Raw genomic sequence first — 13088 nt, 5'->3', positions numbered from 1 at the left:
TTAATATCAGTTGATAACTGTCAGGTAGCCATGCAGGGCACATCGTGGATAAACAGCACGATTACTTGCCGAAATTCTGAAACTGGCGCCGCAGAAACTCATGTTTCCAGCGGCTGTAGTCCGCGCACTGCTGAAGCTTCTCAGGCGGTGTTTCAGCAGAGAGGTAAAGCGTCATAGCTTCTTTATTTACACGACAGAACGGTCAAATTATGCACTCGCAGCGGGAACAGTAGACTTAGCGAGAATGTTTTGCACTTTGGATTGTAGCTACGTAGCGCTGCTTCGAATGCACAAGACGTCTAGCCATTTCGCAGCAACGCAGTGTGCAGCCATTCCGCCAGATTCAGTAGTAACACGTCACTTTCAGCAGACAGAGGTAACAAGTTGAGCTGCAGCTAAGCGAACAGACCCTTCGAATTACTCACCTCTTGCACGGCTGTTGGACTCACCCGCTGTTCAAGTAATTGCACCCTCTCGTAGGTTTGTATGCTTTAATTCCTTGGCCTGCCAGCAAACTTGCACAAGGTGGGCCTCGATACCGGTGAATTCAATGCGCGGCAGCAGTCCTGTACGTCGCACATTGTGCCGGTGCCTCCACTTTCCTACGGATCGACCTTTTCACAAACTGGAACATTTTAAGCGTGCCCGCTCTTTTCTGCTTCGCGCAGTTCACGGAATATTCACTCAGTCACGCGGTGTTACGGGTCGGACAGAAATTATCTGCGGCGAGACGCGAAGCACACTCATATTTCACTCATCAAAAGCTATTCAAACGCCGCGGCGGATGCGCGCGACCACCAACATGGCGAATGCCGCGCCGGCCGCTAGTGCCCCTTGCGGATGACGTCATGTGAATACCTCCTATAACAATACTGAAGTGCCATGGAAATGCCATTGTTATAACCGATAACTGTTATAACAGGGTTGTGCTGAAAAAAAGAAAAGACGCAAACTTTAGAGCATTTGAAAACTTTAAAAGGGCGCAAACACACACGACCACAAAGAACAAGAGACGATACACAAGCGCCGTCTCTTGTTCTTTGTGGTCGTGTGTGTTTGCGCCCTTTTAAAGTTTGCAAATATGAACCAACTTGCCCAAAAAGAAGTGTTAATTTAGAGCATTTATTGACAGTAAGCACCCGGAGGGATTCGATTGTGCTAATGCCTGTAAAAGCTTGTTAATTCGAACTTCAGGGGACCGGAAAAATGTTCAGACTATCGATTTTTAAATTTTCTTCAAGCCAGTTATAGCTTGGTAGAATGTTTTTTTTTTTTTTTTTAAGGACCATGAACACATAATTTTGATTGCATGTTTTCTTCTTTCAAATGATGTGAATGCATGGTTCACCATATGGTGTTCACCTATGAGCACTTAATAATTTTTAATCTCTTCTTGATGCTGTTTCAGTTTCATCAACCGAAAGATGTCTTTGACGCATTGGGAGTGTTTAGGTCATATGACGCATGAAAAAAAAAAGCGGTAAATAACTCCTGATGCACCGTTTGTCATTCCTGTTCTTGAAGCAGGCAGGCCTAAGTATTATAGTGAATTAAAACTATATCGGTGATATACCACAGTTTTTTTCGTGCAACGCACGGCCTAGACACTCCTTACCACATCGCAGCCGTTGTTCGACTGATGAAGTCGTAGTGAAACTTCATCAAGAAGAAATTCAATTATAAAGTGCTCAGTGGTCTCAAGCAAATACCACGTGGTGAACCATATACTGTAGTGTATAGCACATATTTGAAGGAAGGTAACATGCAACTAAAATGTAAGTGTCTGTGGTTTTATGGATGGTTGCACATATTTAGAGCTGTTCGATTATCCAGAGCATTTTCAAGCCTTACCAAGTTCGCAGAATCAGTCAGCGACTGTGACTGTATTGCAAAAGAGTAAATATTTAAGACGATAACACAAGAATGATCCAGCTTTGATGCTGGGAGGGGTGATGTGGCTCAGTGTGTCAGGGTTTTTTGAATTGCTTTTGAATGTGGCAGCAAATTGCATCATTGAATTTAAACATGCAATATTGCTGCAGTCTTTGAGTGCTGTCTTTTTAGACTCTGCTGAGGATGTCATTTGTTTACTGCAGCTGCGTGCTGGAAGAGCTGACTGAGAAACAGCTGGCCAAGTTAAGCCAAGCCAAGTCCACCAACAGCTTGCTGGACCAGCTGCTGAGGATACTTGCGTCCAGGTGAGCTCTTGGTGCTATTGTCCAGTCTCCTGAGCACATTGTGATGTTCAGTTCTCGTAGGTGTTCATCTGTGGCTTTTTTCTTCTTTTTTTTTGTCAGGTATGGCTTTTCAGTTAGTTGGGCTCTTGGTGCCTCACATTACAATAGAATCTCTAATTTGATGCCCATTAATTTCGAAAACTGGACAATTCAGACACTCCATCCAGTCCAGTCAAACAATCTACTACAGTGCAGTCCACTTATAACGATACCACATATAACGATATATCGGTTATAACAATAAGTTGACTTAAGAGTATCAACTTAAGCATTGAGGCTATGGAAAAAAAAAACCATATATAACGATATGTCCGTGACCGAATATCGGATATAACGATCAGAATTTTGCCTTCTGGACATCGTTTTCCATGCTGAGCGTGACATTCACGGTGCAAAATTCCCTTGAACGATGCCGAGATCGGGCGAAAACTTCAGATACGCGAGTTCGCCGTGCCTGCCGCCATTTTTTCCTTGCGCACCGATTACGAAAGCCATGACGAAAGCCACGGAGTGCGAGCCGTGGCCTCCGCGATCGCAGCACGCGCCGCCGCCGGAGCAGATCGCGGCGGCCCCAAGCGAGCATCGCGAGTTGGCATAAGCGCCGCAAGATAGCGCGAGTTGCTCCATGCGTCCGCACGTCGGCCGCATCGCCTACGCTACGGAAGGCGATGGGAAAGAGAGAGGGGGAAAAAAACGAAGCGGGGCGCCCCTTGCGCGCCTGTACGAGAGGGGAACAAGCGCAGTGCCTGCAGCCGTTGGATGCCGGCGTGATCGCCTATTTCAAAGCATTGTATCGGCGACGCGTGCTGGAGTGGCTAATTTTAGCAATCGATCGTGTTTCTGGCACGTCAGGGCAGGCCGCGGACTTGAAGATCAACTTGTTGAAGGCTGTGCGCTTCATTTATGGCGCATGGTACGAGGTTAAGGCCTCCACCATAAGAAACTGCTTCAAGAAGGCGGGCTTTGTGCGCCAGGACGAAACCCCCCCCTGATGTGGAAACTGGCACGGTGGAAGCTGCGGACATTACTGAGCTCTGGGAGCACGCCACAAATGTCGACGAAGTGAGTGGTACGTCCATGGAGGAGTTCCTAAGTGCAGATAGTGCTGCTACGTTCTGCGAGGAGATCACCGACGAGGCGATCGCCGAGAATGTGTTGTCACGGCAGAGTGCGGCGTTGTGCGACAGCAGCAGCGACAGCGACGACGAAATTGACACTGGCCCGCCTTCGATACCGATGACTACGCAAAGTGCGCTGTTCAAGACGGAATCCCTGATCGACTTTATGCACGCGAAAGGGTTGCCACCAGTGTACGCGCAGCAGCTGGATGCTATGCACACTGCAGTAGTGAAACTGCAACTGCCATGCAAGCAAGTGCCCATATCAAATTACTTTAGCGCACCTAACGCTTGAGGTGCTTGTAAAACGTGACGAATAAACGCGTTGTTTCACAAATCGTACGTTCTGCAATTACTGTTCTTCAGCGCAAGTGTAAAACTAGGAGCTACAAAGGTAAGTTTGGCAGCCATTTTTATTGCAGTCCAGATATAGCGATGATCGGTTATAACGATCGTTTTTTCCGGATTTTTCGATATCGTTATAAGTGGACTGCACTGTATACTGTGCTGATGTGAAATTCTCGATAAAGGGACTGACAGCTGAATTTTAAGAACCAATTTTTTTCAGTGCAGCGGAAAATTTGCGGTCTAAGGCACGTGTTCTGCAGTGGTTTTTGTAAAAGGCTGTGGAAAATTTTTGCCGAGAACTTTTCAGTTGGTGCATGGGCTGTTTTTATGTACGGTCATGAAAAAAAAAAACTGTCCACATAACTGGTCAATAGTACAGTAAAATCCCGTTAATTTGACACTGACGGGACCGCGAAAAATGGTCGAATTATCCGAATGTCGAAATATCGAATGAACAACAAAAAACAACGTTTTCCGCAACAGGACGTACCTTTATTTGGCAAAGAAATCTGTTTTCGTCGTCTGCTTTTTCGGCGAACTTGAGCGACTACGATAGCTCTGACAGCTGCCAGGTGCTCCGCGGCACACACACCGTCAGGGATTTGTTCACAGAAGTCCTCCCGCACGGACAAGGCTTCTGCGGCTTCTTTCACTGTGCAATTCGGCATTTGGGGCAACTGCTCACAATCGTCACCTTCTGACGAATTGTCGTTGGCAGCGCCTGTCACTTCTTCAATTATTTCATCCTCTGTCAGCTGACAGGACACAAAGGCGAGGCGCGCTACCCACTCGAAAGCAGCGCAGCAAACACACTGGCAAAGCACACAGTTACCAAAAAAAGGCTCTGCCTTACGGTTAAATAACCGCGATCGTAGCAGCAAGAACACACAGAAATGACAACACACGCCAAAACGAAACTTGCTGTCGATAGGGTTAAGCGGACGACACCAACACGACTGCTGCGACACAGCATAGCACAAAGAAAGACGCTGGTCGCTTCGGCCGCCGCTAACCTCGCTTCCCTCGCCCTCTCTCACGCTGCTGGTGACGATGACCATACGGATGGCCTACCAGCCGTACAGTGGCTCCGCTCGTGGCAGTGTTTTTTTTCTTTTTGCTCTCGGCACACCGGCTTGGCGGGCTGCGGAGTGAAGTCGAATTAACCGACGCACGGCAAAATTTGTTCGAATTAACGAGAGTTTCGCCCCATAAACTCCTATGTATACCGTATTTACTCGCGTAATAGGCGCGCTCGCATAATAGGCGCACCCCGAACTTGGCACTGTGATCAGTACTGTATTTACACGATTGCAAGCCGACGCCTCGCCACCCCCCGCTTCCCAATCTTTATTTTAACAAAGTTTTTGCTGAACTGACTACTAGTCCCTACTAGTGCTGCTGCCGTCGCAGCTGCTGTGGACCCACAGCACGTACAACGACATCGCATAGAACAGCCGCACACAGTTTTCAGGGATGCTCACTTTAAACGTCTGTTTGGAAAGCTTCATCTCCAGCCGGAAACGTTCCTGACTTAAGCCCACGAAAACCTCGGCGCTTGGAGTCGCGTACGAAAATTTAGGGACGCCTCAGTCGCAACTGCCGCACTTCTCGGCCACGTCGTATTTTCCGACCTACCAGCCGTGTAGCTGTTAAGGTGCTTGCCCGTCGAGCTAAAACATCAACGCTCCGCGGCAAAGCCATAAACCACGATAACTATCGTGCTACCGCAAATCCCGGCACTTGGCAGCAACAACAACAACAACAACAAAAAAAACGAGCTGGAGATGCTGATGGCGATTAGATAGCGAAAGCTCGCGGCGGAGGAAAACGATGATGATGATAAGCTTGGCCTTGGGCGCCTGTCGTGGGCGGCGTCTGGAAGCTCCTGTGCGCGTGTGTGGCCTCAGCGATCAAGCGCCCGTTGCGCGCAGCCGGAGCCGATCGCGGAGGCCTCGGCGCGTGCATTCCGAAAGTTTCGGTGCGGCCCTTACACGGACTTTTTTTTTTTTTTTAACATTTCGCGAAAACGGGGTGCGGCCCGTACACGTGTTCAATTTTGCGAGTCGAAAAATTTCCGGAAATTTTACCCCGCGTAATAGGCGCACCCCGAACTTTGAGCCGGATTTTCTGGAAAAAAGTGCGCCTATTATGCGAGTAAATACGGTAATTGTCGGCACCTCGCGTGCGCGTCGAATTATTCGATTTTCCGAATTAACGGGGGTCGAATCAACGAGCTTTTACTATATTTTAATGAGACGTGATCACATGGTGGAATACACCATGGTATTCTACCATGGTATTCCCTTTAATTGGTAGCAATTTGGCCGTGCTGCGGTCATTTCGAACAGGCAGCAGAGCTTGCATGTGCTCGTGGTGCTGGAGGTGGGGTGTAGAAGATGATGAGTGAGTGACTGTGAACTCTTGCCATTATAACACGAGTGGCATTTGTGTTGGACGAAATGTAAAGCACTCTTCCATTTTCTTCTTTGTTTTCTTTTTGTCTATGTCATGGACTGTGCTCTCAGCGTTCTTGGCATTACAGAGGCTGTAATTGTTTGGTATTTGATCTAGTTGCACGTACGCAAAGCGCGCTGTTTTTTTTCTTGAGTGTGTGCATGCATGTGTGCAAGACCAGATGAATTTTTTTCAAAGTTTGATGCAGGGAGGCCTGGCTCGAGACGTAACGAAAGTGTGGTTGGCTTTCTCTCGCCCTTGCAGCCAGTCCAACCTCTCCGGCATGGTGGAACTTGTCGAGCCACAGGCGCAGCCGACTGAACTACAGGGGTTGGCGCGGACTCTGTCGGACAAGCAGAAAAGCCAGGCTGCCGTGAGTGCCGTGCATGCTAACATCTCTCCCATAGAGCAACCTGTTTCATGCACCATCAGTGCTTACAGGCTCATACTACCACTCTTGCACTGGAGGATTAGATACCGTATAAACGCGTGTACGGGCTGCACCCGTGTATGGGCCGCGCCCCGTTTTCCCAAAGGAACTGTTTAAAAAAAAAAAACTCCATGTAAGGGCCGCACCCAAACTTTCCATGACCTAGGCAAGAATAGCCTTCCAAATGCACGCACTGTGGCCTCCGCAATCAGCTCCGGCTGCGAACAACGGTGCGCTCGATCGCGGAGGCCAAGCACGCGCACAAGAGCTTCCAAAAACAGTCCATGGATGGCGCCCAAGGCCGCAGTCATCATCATTATCGTCAGTTTTTTTCTCCGCCGCGACTTCTCGCTATCCAGATCGGCATCAGTATCGCCAGCTCCACCCTTTTGTGGCGTGTTAGCGCGCTCACGTAGTTTTGGTGGTTGTGGCTTTCGCGTGCTGCCACGAGTAATGCAGTTTTAGCACGATGGGCAAGCACCTTAACAGCTACATGGCTGGGAGTTAGCTCTTGAACGTGGTAAGCGTGTGGCGGACAGTGAATTCGACGTGGCCGAGAAGTGCGCCCGATGGTGCTGCAACCAAAAAGATGCATTGAGAAACACAAGCTGCAAAAAGCGTGCTTTCCGAGGCAAGCCGTGCGAGTTTCCCGAACTGGAAGAAGAGCTGCTCCTCTATGTGATGGAAGTGCGGAACAACAGCTACGCGTTGACAGCGGACATACTGCATGGCTTCTTGTGGGATGAGCGCGCACCAGAGCACAGCACCCGCTAGAGTCGAAATACTCCGTGAGTGACGATTGGACGTAAAATAAATGCCGCCAGTAAATTTCAGGTTCTTCGTTCCTTGCACCAGAGGTGCCCCGCCAGAGACGGTTTATCTAACTCGAAGACTGAAGCTTGGTCTTCGCACCAGGGGTGCCCCGTCAGAGACGGTCTCTCGATGAGTAGAGATGCAGGGACAAGGCGAATACTTGAAGTTTATGTATAGATATTTACATTAGATACAACTTAAGACACTAGAGACATTAAACGGCAAAGAGATACACAACAACAAAAAGGCGGAACTGGCTAACACTAGGGGAGGCCCCTACTCGGCATAGCCGAAGACGCATAGCACCTGACCTTAGCGCAGAACCCCGCTTCCGGCTCTGGGGTCCAGTTTTAAAGCCCTAAAGGCCCGGCCCACATTCTGTAGCTTCCAATGATGTTGCGGTCTTAACATCATTGGTTCATCCAGGGCATGGCCAGCCCTCCAGCTTCCGTAAGGTAGAGCACTCTCTCCACCACAAAATAAAAACAAACACAAATAGACATTTGTGCCAGCACGTGCGCGAATCAGTACCGCGGGGCGGGGTGGACACCCGTACTTCTTGGCGCGTTCAAGAGCGGCCGCGTTCCAAATAGGAGACGCTTCGCTTTGAGCGCCCCCAGCCGTGTTCCGATGACCCCGCGTACACTACCGATCCCTTACACCGCCCATTCCCTGATTGGTGTGTTTTTACTTTAAAAAAATAATAATTTTTTTCGTACATCGCGTGCATGGGCCGCACCCCGAAAATTGGCCCTCGAATTCGGAAAAAAAGTGCGGCCCTTACACGCGTTTATACGGTATTGCTCAGAGTGAATGAGGTACAGTGTATCGAATGGCATTTGCTGTGTCTCGGTGCTATGGAGGGAAAAATGTCATTCGTAGATTATTGCTATAGGGGTGTGTAAAAATACAAGCACGGTAGCAGACCAATTTTCGGGACTCCAATAATTCGGACTTGTGCAGTATTTCGAGCTGTAGTGGGGAACCGTCACAAACCCCCCTTTTTGTTTTGTTTAGAAAGTAGGAGTCTTAACAGATTTTCCATGAGACCCCGTGAGTTTCTTTATGGTGAAATTCAGCTGTATCTGGCAGTAGCACATAGTGCCCTGTTTACGAACAGTGCTTAATTGGACCTCTAGTGCTGTCGTTGTTCTCCTGTCCTAGCTGCACCACTAACTGTCGGTTCCCAATGCAGATCACGGAGCAGCTGTCCAAGCTGTCGGCGGACTTGGGCCACCTGGAGCAGCGGGTGCTCAGGAACCGACCCCTGCGGCAGAAGTGGGAGGCCCTGTGCTCCGACCTGCCCCACCTGCAGGGGTGGTGGGTGTGCACCCCTCTCTCTCTCTCTCTTTTTTTTCCCCCTTTCACCAGCGTCGGAAAAAGTGTGTGCAACAGTTCGAAGTGTATCGGCACCGAATGTTTGGTCGCCTGCTTCCTTCTTTTGCATTGGTACGTAAGACAGCAGTGCTCATGCGAAACCACGCAGAACTTGACCATGCCAAATGAAGGATTATTGATCAAATTCTTTCTTTCGTGTTCTGGTGTTGTCCAAATGATGGCAATGACATCGAAGCTTAGTTCAGGTTGTACGAGGCCTTAAGGGGGGACGAGGGTCTTAAGACTGATCTCTTTATTTATGGGTAGAATCTCATGAAATTTTACACACCGATGTGTTTTTCTCTACTGATTCCAGAAATGTAGCCATAATTGAGCTGGCACTCTTAGATCAAAAGTTATCTTGAATTAGGTAATTTTTTGCTTAGCTTTAATGAACTTTCTCATTGCATTTTGTTGCTTTTAATTACAGTGGAACCTTGATTATACGTCCCCCGGTCATGCGACGACCCGCATTTTACGACGAATTTGTGCGGTCCCGGCAAAACCCCCATAGTAGAGACAATGCATTAAAAACCTCAGTTATACGACGCAAATTTTAGAAGGACCCCGCTTCGTACGACGGCTGGCTCGTACCGTCCGCCAAAAAAGGTCGTCAGCAAACGCAGGCCGGGATGTGCCGTATTTTCGCGATTCTAAGCACCCCCCCCCCTATTTTCGGGAAAAAATTTCTGAAAAAAAAAAAAAAAAAAACTTTGCATGCGAATCTAAGCACCCCCGTTTTTGCGCGGAAGAGAGCGTTGCCGAGGCCGCCAAGTGCACTTGCTCTCTTTTTCGTCGAGCCTGTGCAGTCGGAGTCCCAAGGAGGCGCGGCCTGCGTGTTGTTGCGACTGAGAGAAGGATGAAAAGGAAAGCGCACGGGCCCGCCTACTGGCGTGAGCCAAGCCACCACCGCTGCCGAGGAGAGTTAAAAGATCAGAGGAAAGATAAAGAGAAAAGATAAAGGGCGACCCACATGGAGCGAACTTGCGCTGCGGATTTTGAGCGGCGCGGCGGAACGCGGACGCACCACCGCTGTGCCGCACCACAAGAGGCGGAAAACGGGCGGCTGCCGCCAAACCGCTGCCGACAAAAACAAAAAAAAAGATTTGGAAGCTTACTCTAAAGCCATTGTTTATTGGAGGGCGCATTCTCACTTTTTAGTTCAGCGTATGCTATCTCCCCTCTCCACTCCACCCCCGCTCGGTTTCACCGGCGCGCCGAGCCACCGGCAGCTGCTGCTAGCAGAGACGCAAAAATAGACTCAGCCTATAGTAGCGCCATCTGGTTCTCGGGACAGGAACCATTACTGTAAACAAACCGGTTCTCCTCTTAAGCCTAGAAGTGGGAGAATCGTCACTCTAAATAAAAAAATAAAGCAAATTTATCACTTATAAGTTTTATTAAAGGCAAGGCGAGACGAAGCGAAAGACCGGTGCTCCATTTACGGCCAGTGAAAGCAGTGAAAAAGGCAGCAACAACGAGAATTCAGTCCAAAGCGAGGGGTCCGGCTTCGAAAGGCGCCGCCATGTTTGTCGCCGCGCGCGGGCGGAAGCTAGATGCGGGAAGAGAGCGCCCTCATTGGTCCGCGCTGACAGCTCGCATTCGCCGCTTCCGGTGAGCGGCTGACCGCCGGGCGAACGTATCTAGCACTGCTTGGTCGGCGGCGAACGGCCGCCGACGGCCAAGCGGCCGCCGCCGGCCAAGCGGCCGCCGCCGGGCGGCCGTACGCAGGTTTTCCGCGAGAAAACCGCTCCATGTGGGTCGTGCTTAAGACGCTCGTCGGTCGCAGCAACAGATGCGTCCGCAGGAGCCGACGACGCTGATGAAAAAACAGATAAGCGGGCGAGGCCGCGCTCGCCCAAGCGAGGACAGCGGCGTCCACGGCGCTTTTTGTAATGGAAGTAATGGATGCTTGTGCCCCACGATAAAACTTCCGACGAAGAGGAAGTGGACAACGATGCAGAGGTTTGCGCTCCCATTCCTAGTTATGGGGACGTGTTGCAGAGCGTCGACAACATCCGGCGCTTTGCTTGCGTGCGCGACGATGTTGGCGACCTACTGCCGGACGTGGCAGCCCTTGAAAGAAAGTTGATGCGCCGAGGTTGGGCAAAGGTGCAAAAAAAAAATTACCGATTTTTTTTAAACGGTAATAAAGATTTTTTTGCAAATCTGTTTCAAACAAATGCTGGGTTTTGTCTTTTTTAATCTGATTGGCGTACTTGCCGCGGGCTTGAAGCCGGTCAACAGTTTTCGGCGCAAGGCCGAGCGCCACTGGCCGCATTCTTTGATTTTCGATTATACGACGGTTTCGCGCGGTCCCCTGAACGTCGTATAATCGAGGTTCCACTGTACATGAATTGATAGCCAGAGAATTCTCATACCTGATGACATTCTTACTTTTTTTGCTTAGGCCATGTATTAATAGCAATTTGGTTGGTTGGTTGGTTGGTTTATGGGGTTTACAATTAGCTTAACGAGTTGCAGTGTCAAATACTGCGACCTTTTATTCTCGACATAGTATATCAGGACGAGAGAAAAACGAGCGTAATTAAGAGCAACAGAATGAAATGAGAAAGTTCATTAAAGCTGCGTAAGAAATTACCTAATTACATTCTAGACTTTGTACCAGCTCACTTATGATTACATGATTGGAATCAGAAGAGAAAAACGCATCTGTGTGCGAAATTTCATGAGATTCTAGCTATAGATAACAAAATTAGTTTGAAGACCCTTGTCCCCCCTTAAACTGCAGTATAACCGCTGCTTTGTTGTTTTTATTCACTCCAACCCTTGTGCCAACCTAACTGAAGAGCTGGAATGATAAGAATTGAAAAAGCACCAGATGTTGTTGCTTTTGTATGACTCGTGTGATGCCACAGCCACTGTTTGGCTGCTGATATTGAAGCCTCATGAGAGGAGAGATTCACCAACGATATCTTTTACTCAGCACAAGTGGATTCCACGTGGTGATTTGTATGTCTTGCACATCACTACGGAGGAAGAACACGCAACCAAAAATTTGATGTCGTTACTCCTGGAAGGGCAGTGGAAGAGTTACCGTAAAAACCCACGTATAATACGAGGTTTTTTTCCCATAATTGGCGTCCTAAATTTCCGCCTCGTACTATTTACGGATCCGAACAAAAATTTTCGAAGTTGCTCGAAGTTTTGGTTTCGTTTTTGCGACGTGGCTACGGCTTGGCTTCGCTATTGGCGCGTGGCTACGGCTTGGCTTCGTTACTCTCGACAAACGACGTCACGACGTCATTTCTTTGTTGATCCGTTGGGTGCGCCTGTTGACAACGCACGTGCTCGCATGTAAGGCACGCTTCGTGAAGTGGATATTGTTTTAGAGAGCACGATGTCACGGTCTTGAAAACAGTACTCGGCTACTTTCAAGCGATTTTGGCTGCGGAGAACATCGGCAACGGTGCGGCCGGGAGGCAGTTTGGTGTCGTCGAAGTAAGCATTCGTGGATGGCCACAACAGAAAGATGCCCTTTTCGCGTGCAGCGGAACGCGACAAAGCTTTCGCGGCCGTTTGATGGTTGTGTAAACAAACCGTTCAAGGACGCAGTCAGGCGGTGCTACGCAGAGTGGATGCGCTCAGGTGAGCCTGCAGTGACGCCAACCGGGCGGCTGAAGCAGGCTTAAGAAGTGCGGCATCTCAAACGCCCTCGATGGCACGGAAGATGAGTACATTTGGGATGATTTGTCGGACAAAGAAATGTCCGAAGAAAGCGCTACTGAAGAACAAAGTAATTGAAGTGAAGTGTGGGATGCGATTTGAATAAATGTCTTCTATGAGCTTGTGTTACTCGTATTATACGCGGGTGAAACTTTTTTTCCCATTTCGAGTCTCTAAAACTTAGCCCCATATTATATTCGGGTTCGTATTATACGCGGGTTTTTACGGTAGTCTCATTATTATGCATGGTGTCTGATTCACGTGGGTTTCGTTTCCCTTCTCCTGTCCTGTCCAGCTCCGAGACGGCTGCGACGTACGTGCAGAAGATCCGCGAGAGCTGGCAGGTCCTGGCAAGGGACAAGGCAGCCAGGGGTGAGTGGGGCTCACCTCGCTTCTCCCCACTTGTGGACCCTGAACTGCAATGGCGTTTGGCCGTTATTAAATGCAATAGCATTGGCATCGCACCATAACCCCGCCTGTGTCCGGTGCCGTGAGATTCACTCACTGGTCGAGACTGGTCTGGACCCACGGTCCAGACATGAGCTACTAACAACACCACTAAGAGGATCTTGCCGTTTGAGCCACAGCCAGTCTCTAGCACGAATTTCCACCCGCACCCGTGCA

The 13088-nt window shown here is 49.3% G+C and overlaps 1 protein-coding gene across 1 annotated transcript in view; it reads left to right on the top strand.

The window, feature by feature from the left end:
* LOC149337152 (inhibitor of nuclear factor kappa-B kinase subunit epsilon-like) overlaps window positions 1-13088 on the top strand; it is an 85924-nt gene that overhangs the window by 44680 nt on the left and 28156 nt on the right. Inside the window, exons 12-15 of the mRNA XM_089553355.1 lie at window positions 2097-2198; window positions 6422-6530; window positions 8596-8720; window positions 12760-12836. Coding sequence (XP_089409481.1) covers window positions 2097-2198; window positions 6422-6530; window positions 8596-8720; window positions 12760-12836 — 413 coding nt within the window. The remainder of the gene's footprint in view (window positions 1-2096; window positions 2199-6421; window positions 6531-8595; window positions 8721-12759; window positions 12837-13088) is intronic.

The sequence above is a fragment of the Amblyomma mixtum genome, chromosome 7 (assembly GCF_055824585.1).
Source record: "Amblyomma mixtum isolate Tamu chromosome 7, ASM5582458v1, whole genome shotgun sequence".
Classification (NCBI taxonomy): Eukaryota; Metazoa; Arthropoda; class Arachnida; order Ixodida; family Ixodidae; genus Amblyomma; species Amblyomma mixtum.
This window is presented reverse-complemented; position numbering and strand designations above follow the sequence as displayed.